General features: G+C 60.9%; 1 protein-coding gene and 1 long non-coding RNA gene across 2 annotated transcripts; both read left to right on the top strand.

Moving 5' to 3' along the window:
• Positions 1-96: 96 nt before the first annotated feature.
• On the top strand, positions 97-6524 carry B3GAT3 (beta-1,3-glucuronyltransferase 3). The gene is made up of 5 exons (XM_058861576.1): positions 97-392; positions 967-1087; positions 1495-1825; positions 4659-4949; positions 6290-6524. The coding sequence occupies exons 1-5, from the start codon at positions 311-313 to the stop codon at positions 6386-6388; spliced, it is 924 nt and encodes a 307-aa protein (XP_058717559.1). The 5' UTR covers positions 97-310; the 3' UTR covers positions 6389-6524.
• LOC131591122 (uncharacterized) lies at positions 1832-2919 on the top strand. Its single transcript, XR_009280261.1, has 2 exons — positions 1832-2384; positions 2583-2919. It is a non-coding gene; the product is annotated as an uncharacterized LOC131591122 (long non-coding RNA).
• Positions 6525-7574: the final 1050 nt, after the last annotated feature.

Genomic DNA, 7574 nt, shown 5'->3' with positions numbered 1-7574 from the left:
CCGGAAGTGGCCGCCAGACCGGAAGTGCTGCCCCACCGGAGCCTCCGAGCCCCCGAGAGCGGCCCCGGCCCCGCCCCCACCCGGGAGCCCGCCCGGGACCCCCCGACCCCTCCCCAGGGACCCCCGGCAGGGTCAGAAACCCCCCCCGGACACCCCCCCGAGCCCGGGCCGGCACCAGCGCCACGTCCGCACTGGGAGTGAACTGGGATTGGGGGAGGGGGGGGAACCGGGAGGAGCCGCTGAAGACCCCCGGGGGGGGAGGATGTGAGACCGGGAGCCCCTGAGAGACCCCCGGGACCCCTCCCCCGCCATGCGGCTGCGGCTCAGGAACATTTTCCTGGTTTATTTCGTGGTGTCGCTCGTGGGGCTCTTCTGCGCCCTCCGGGAGCTCGGTGAGGGCCGGGGGCGGCTTTGGGGGGGTCTTGGGGGGGTCTGGAACCCCCCCGGGCTGGGCTGTGCCCTCCGAGAGGGAAATTGGGGGGCTGGGGGGGGATCTGGAGGGTCTGGGGGCGATTTTGGGGGGATTGGGGAGGTCTGAGGGGGATTTGGGGGGGTCTGGGGGCGATTTTGGGGTGTTTGGGGCGATTTTGGGGGGGTTGGGGAGATCTGAGGGGGTTTTGAGGGGATTTTGGGGGGTCTAGGGGCGATTTTCTGTTGATTGGGGAGGTCTGAGGGGGATTTGAGGGATCTGGGGGTGATTTTGGGGGGCTTGGGGAGATCTGGGGGTTTTGTGGGGATTTTGGGGGTCTGGGGGCGATTTTTGGGGATTGGGGAGATCTAAGGGGGTCTTGGGGGACTTTTTGGGGGGATTTGGGGAGGTTTGTGGGGACTTGGGGAGGATTTTGGGGGAGTTTTTGAGGGAAATTTCGAGATCCCCTCAGCCCCGGGGGGGAGGGGGCTCCCTGATGGAATTGGGGGGAGGGGTCGGGGTGGATTTTGGGGGTCCCTGACGCCCCCTCCCCCCAGGCCGGCCCTGTCCCTGCCCCCCCCCCGAGCCCGAGCGGCGCCGGAGCCGCCCCGGGGGGGCCCAGGGGGGGGAGGGGGCGGCGCTGCCCCCCATCTACGTGGTGACCCCGACCTACGCCAGGTGAGACCCCTCCCCAACCCCCCCCGAGCCCCCAGACCCATTTAACCCCTTCTATTCCCCCCCAGCGGGAGCCGCTGCAGCCCCCAGACCCCCAAATCCTCCCTTGCCTCCCCCAGCCCCAATTTCCCTCCCCCAGTCCCGGCCTTGAGCCCCCTCCCCTGACCCCCCAGCCCCAATTTCCCCCCCCAGGCCGCCCCCAGCCCCATTTAACCCCCCCATAACCAAATTTGAACCCCCAGCCCCATTTAACCCCTCCCATTCCCCCGCAGGCCGCTGCCCCAGGCAGAGCTCCTGCAACCCCCAGCCCCATTTACCCCCCTTAACCAAACCCCAGCCCCCTCCCCCGATCCCCCCCGAGCCCCCGGGACCCCCCAGGCCGCCCCCAGCCCCATTTCTCTCCCCCCCAGGCCGGTGCAGAAGGCGGAGCTCGTTCGCCTCTCGCAGACGCTGCTCCACGTCCCCGCCCTGCACTGGGTGGTGGTCGAGGACGCCGCCGCCCCCTCGGCGCTGGTGGGGGGGGTCCTGGCGGCCTCGGGGGTCTCCTTCACCCACCTGAGCGCCGAGACCCCCCCCGAGCTGCGGGGGGGCCCCGGGGCCCCGTCCTGGCTGTTCCCGCGGGGAGCGGAGCAGCGGAACCGGGCGCTGCGCTGGCTGCGGGACACGCGGAGCAGCGACGAGCCCGGCGTCGTCTACTTCGCTGATGATGACAACACCTACAGCCTGCGGCTCTTCGAGGAGGTGAGGGGCTGGAAATGCCCAAAGAAACACAAAATCCCCCCAAAAAACCCCAAATCCACCAAAAAAACCGACCTGGAAAAACCTCAATTCACCCCAGCCTCAGTGAGCCACCCTAAACTCAGCCAAATCCACCAAAAATCATTCAAATCCCCCTCAGCCTGCGGCTCTTCGAGGAGGTGAGGGGCTGGAAATGCCCAAGGAAACACAAAATCCCCCCCAAAAAAACCCAAATCCACCAAAAAACCGACCTGGAAAAACCTCAATTCACCTGAGCCTTGGTGAGCCACCCTGAGCCATCCTAAACTTGATGTAAATTCAGCCAAATCCCCCCCAAAATCATTCAAATCCCCCTCAGCCTGCGGCTCTTCGAGGAGGTGAGGGGCTGGAAATGCAAAAAAAAAGCCAAAATCCCCCCAAAAAAACCCAAAATCCACCAAAAAACCGACCTGGAAAAACCTCAATTCACCCCAGCCTCGATGAGCTGCCCTAAACTCAGCCAAATCCCCCCAGAATCGTTCAAATTCCCCTCAACACCTACAGCCTGCGGCTCTTCGAGGAGGTGAGGGGCTGGAAATGCCCAAAAAAAGCCAAAATCCCCCCAAAAAAACCCAAATCCACCAAAAAAACCCTCCAAAATCCTCAAAAGAAACCGACCTGGAAAAATCGCAGTTCACCTCAGCCTCGGTGAGCCACCCTAAACTCAGCCAAATCCACCAAAATCGTTCGAATCCCCCTCAGCCTGCAGCTCTTCGAGGAGGTGAGGGGCTGGAAATGCCCAAAGAAACACAAAATCCCCCCCAAAAAACCCCAAATCCACCAAAAAACCGACCTGGAAAAACCTTAATTCACCCCAGCCTCGATGAGCTGCCCTAAACTCAGCCAAATCCCCCCAAAATTGTTCAAATTCCCCTCAACACCTACAGCCTGTGACTCTTCAAGGAGGTGAGGGGCTGGAAATGCCCAAAAAAAGCCAAAATCCCCCCAAAAAAACCCAAATCCCCCAAAAAACCGACCTGGAAAAACCTCAATTCACCCCAGCCTCAGTGAGCCACCCTAAACTCAGCCAAATCCCCCCAAAATCGTTCAAATTCCCCTCAACACCTACAGCCTGCAGCTCTTCGAGGAGGTGAGGGGCTGGAAATGCCCAAAAAAAGCCAAAATCCCCCCCAAAAAAACCCAAAATCCACCAAAAAAACCAACCTGGAAAAACCTCAATTCACCCCAGCCTTGGTGAGCTGCCCTAAACTCAGCCAAATCCCCCCAAAATCGTTCAAATTCCCCTCACCACCTACAGCCTGCGGCTCTTCAAGGAGGTGAGGGGCTGGAAATGCAAAAAAAAAGCCAAAATCTCCCCAAAAAAACCCAAATCCACCAAAAAAACCGACCTGGAAAAGCCTCAATTCACCCCAGCCTTGGTGAGCCACCTTGACCTCAACCTAAGCTCAACCTAAGCTCAACTTAAAATCAACTTAAACTCAGCCAAATCCCCTCAAAATCGTTCAAATCCCCCTCAGCCTGCGGCTCTTTGAGGAGGTGAGGGGCTGGAAATGCCAAAAAAATCCCAAAAAAACCCCAAAATCCCCCAAAAATGTGACCTGGAAAAGCCCAAACTCACCTGAGCCCTGGTGACCTGTCCTGACCCAGCCCAAAGTCTCCAAAATCACCTGAACCACCCCAAATCCCCTAAAACCCCCCTGCTTTGGCCCTATAAATCCATTATAAATCCTCTATAAATGCTCTATAAATGCTCTATAAATCCCCTACAAATCCCCCATAAATCCCCTATAAATCCCCTATAGATTTCAAATAAATCCCTTATAAGCTCCCTATAAATCTCCTATAAATCCTCTACAAACCCCCTATAAACCTGCAATAAATCTGTTCTAAATCTCCAATAAATCCCCTATAAATCCCTTATAAATCTCCAATAAATCCCCTATAATTCCCCTATAAATCTCCAATAAATCCCCTATAATTCCCCTATAAATCCCTCATATAATCCCCTATAAATCCCTTATAAATCTCCAATAAATCCCAAATAAATCCCCTATAAACCCCAAATAAATCCCAAATAAATCCCCTATAAATCCCTCATAAATCCCCTATAAATCCCTTATAAATCTCCAATAAATCCCAAATAAATCCCCTATAAACCCCAAATAAATCCCAAATAAATCCCCTATAAATCTCTAATAATTCCCCTATAAATCCCCTATAAACCTCAATAAATCTCCAATAAATCCCCTATAAATCCCTAATAAATCCCCTCTAAATTTCCAATAAATCCCCAATCAGTCCCCTATAAATCTCTAATAAATCCCCTATAAACCCCAATAAGTCTCCAATAAATCCCCTATAAATCTCCAATAAATCCCCAATAATTCCCCTATAAATCCCAAATAAATCCCCAATAATTCCCCTATAAATCCCCAATAAATCCCCAATAAATCCCCTATAATTCCCCCATAAATCCCCTATTAATCCCCCTACAAACCCCGTTTTTTCCCGTCCCCAGATGCGCAGCACCCGCGGCGTGTCGGTGTGGCCGGTGGGGCTGGTGGGGGGTCTGCTCCAATAAATCCCCAATAAATCCCCTATAAATCCCCAATAAATCCCTTATAAATCTCCAATAAATCCCCAATAATTCCCCTATAAATCCCCAATAAATCCCCTATAAATCCCCAATAATTCCCTTATAAATCTCCAATAAACCCCCAATAAATCCCCTATAAATTCCCTATAAATCCCCAATAAATCCCCCATAAATCCCCAATAATTCCCCCATAAATCCCCTTTTAATCCCCCTACAAACCCCGTTTTTTCCCGTCCCCAGATGCGCAGCACCCGCGGCGTGTCGGTGTGGCCGGTGGGGCTGGTGGGGGGTCTGCGCCTGGAGCGGCCGCTGGTTTCGGGGGGTCGCGTTGTGGGGTTCCACACGGGCTGGAGGCCGGAGCGTCCCTTCCCCCTGGACATGGCCGGGTTCGCCGTGGGGCTGCGGCTGCTGCTCGCCCACCCCCGAGCCCGATTCGACCCCCGCGCCGAGAGGGGATTCCTGGAGAGCTCCTTCCTGGGGGGGCTGGTGACCCCCGCCCAGCTGGAGCCACGGGCAGATAACTGCACCCAGGTGGGGGTTTGGGGGGGATTTGGGGGGCTCTGGGGGTGTCCTGGGGGGGTTTGGGGGGGTCTGGGGCTATCCTGGGGGGGGTCTGGTGGGGTTTGGGGACTGGTGACCCCTGCCCAGCTGGAGCCACGGGCCGATAACTGCACCCAGGTGGGGGTTTGGGGGGGATTTGGGGGGCTCTGGGGGTGTCCTGGGGGGGTTTTGGGGAGGATTTGGGGTGTCCTGGGGGGGTCTGGGGACTGGTGACCCCCGCCCAGCTGGAGCCACGGGCAGATAACTGCACCCAGGTGGGGGTCTGGGGGGGATTTGGGGGGCTCTGGGGGAGTTTGGGGGGGATTTGGGGGGTTTGGGGTGTCCTGGGGGGGTCTGGGGGCTGGTGACCCCCGCCCAGCTGGAGCCACGGGCAGATAACTGCACCCAGGTGGGGATTTGGGGGGGATTTGGGGGGTCTGGGGGGGTTTGAGGGGGTCTGGGGGTATCCTGGGGGGTGTCCTGGGGGGGGTTTGAGGGGGTTTGGGGGCTGGTGACCCCTGCCCAGCTGGAGCCACGGGCTGATAACTGCACCCAGGTGGGGGTTTGGGGGGGATTGGGGGGTTTGGGGTGTCCTGGGGGGGGTTTGTGGGGCTCTGGGGGTGTCCTGGAGGGGTTTGTGGGGGTCTGGGGGTGTTCTGGGAGGGTTTGGGGGGGGTTTGGGGTGTCTGGGGGGGGTCTGGGGGGGTTTGGGGGCTGGTGACACCCACCCAGCTGAGCCACGGGCCGATAACTGCACCCAGATGGGGATCTGGGGGGGTCTGGGGGGTTTTAGGGGGCTCCTGGGTTTTTTTGGGGGTCTTGGGGTCCTTCAGGGAGTCCCAAAGGGATCTGGAGGGGGTTCATGGGGTCCTGGAAGGGTTTTGGGTGTCCTGAGGAGGAATTTGGGGGATTTTGGGGGGGATTTTGGGGGCTGGAGACCCCCGCCCGGGAGGCGCCGCGGGCTGCACCCAGGTGAGGGCTGGGGGGGATTTGGGCTGATTTTGGGGTAATTTGGGGCAGATTTTGGGGTGCAGGTGTTGGTGTGGAGCACAGAATGATCCCTGGTGATTTCGGGGTGATTTTGGGGCGGTTTTGGGGCGTTTCGGGGATATTTTTGGGGTGATTTGTCGCGGTTCCGGGGCGCAGGTGCCGATGCGGCAATCGGGGCGGTTCGGGCTGATTTTTGAGGTGATTTCAGGATGATTTTTGGGGTGATTCTGGGGCTGGTTTTCGGCTGCAGGCGCTGTTGTGGCCCGGGGATGACGTGGGGTGATTTCAGGATGATTTTTGGGGCGATTCGGGGCTGATTTGGGGGCGCTTTTCGGGCACAGGTGCTGGTGTGGCACACGCGCACCGAGAAGCCGAAGCTGCGCCAGGAGGAGCAGCTGCAGCGCCAGGGCCGGGGCTCCGACCCCGACATTGAGGTTTAGGGGGGCCCCGGGACCCCCCCGGGACCCCCCGGGACCCCCCCGGCCTCCGGGACCACCCCCAGACCTTTATTTATCGCCAGACCCCCCCGTTTTTTGGGGGGACCCCTCCCCCGATCCCCTCCCTGCAATAAACGCTCCCTCCTCAGCCTCGTCTGTGTTTTGGGGGGGGGTCGCGATTTGGGGGGGGGGGTCACCCTAAATTTTGGGGAACCCCAGCACGGGTGTGGGGGGGGGTCGGGGGTCACCCAGACCCCGATTTTGGGGGGAGGGAGCACTGAGGACCCCGGTGGGATTTTGGGGAGGGGGTCCCGCGGGAGTTTTGGGGGATCAGCCGAGCCCCTCCCCCCCAATTTATTTGGGGAGGGGTCACAGCCCCCCCCTCATTTCGGGGGGGGGGTCCCCAGACGGGTCCGATTTTGGGGTGTCCCGGCTGTTTTGGGGAGGGGGGCTGCTCTTCTCCCCCACCCCCCCCGGATTTTGGGGGTTCCCCGGGGCTTCCCGCCCCCCTGGGGGGTCGCCCCACATTTTGGGGTGTCCCGGGGCCCCCCGGGCCGCCCCCCCCGCCGGGGGAAGTGACTCGGCCGCGCTTCCTGGGGCGGTGTCGGAGCGGCCGCGGGCCCGGCCATGGAGCCCCCCCCGGAGCGCGGTGAGACCCCCGGGGGGGGGCGGGGGGACCCCCGGGGCTCCCCCCCAACCCCGGGACCCCCCCCCGGGACCCTCCCGGGACCCCCCCCGGGCCGGGGCGGGGGCGGAGCCGGGAATGGGGCGGGGAAGGGGGGGCGGGACACGTGGGGACACGGGGGGGGGGGCACGGGGGGGACACCGGGGGTCCCAAAGGCCGCGGGGGGTGACCCGGGGGGGTCCCCGGGGGTTGGGGGGGGTGACCCGGGGGGGTCCCGGGGGGGGACACAGAAAGGGGGGGGGTCCCGGTGTTGGGGGCGGGGGGCACGGGGGGGGGTCCCCGAGTGTCACGGGGGGGGGGGGGAGGGGCGCTCCTGAGATCCGGGGGGGGACGGGGGTGACCGGGGGGGGGTCGCGGGTCACATTTGGGGGGGGGGGATACGGGGAGGGTCCCCGAGTGTCCGGGGGGTTCCCGGGGGTGGGGACCCCGCGGGGGTCCCCCCGATGTCCGGGTGCCCCCCCCAGTGCCCAGACCGCCCCGTGCCCCCCCCCAGGTGACCCTGCC

Source organism: Poecile atricapillus, chromosome 37 (assembly GCF_030490865.1).
Source record: "Poecile atricapillus isolate bPoeAtr1 chromosome 37, bPoeAtr1.hap1, whole genome shotgun sequence".
NCBI lineage: Eukaryota > Metazoa > Chordata > Aves > Passeriformes > Paridae > Poecile > Poecile atricapillus.
Note: the sequence above shows the minus strand (reverse complement) of the source record. Positions and strands in the feature narration are given on the sequence as shown.

What these genes read in the sequence shown, in the direction of transcription:
- B3GAT3 (XM_058861576.1), top strand. Translation starts at nt 311, where the DNA reads ATGCGGCTGCGGCTCAGGAACATTTTCCTGGTTTATTTCGTGGTGTCG. An exon ending in CTGCGCCCTCCGGGAGCTCG is followed by an intron (nt 393 to 966) that starts GTGAGGGCCGGG and finishes CCCTCCCCCCAG; the next exon opens with GCCGGCCCTGTCCCTGCCCC. An exon ending in GGGCAGATAACTGCACCCAG is followed by an intron (nt 4,950 to 6,289) that starts GTGGGGGTTTGG and finishes TTTCGGGCACAG; the next exon opens with GTGCTGGTGTGGCACACGCG.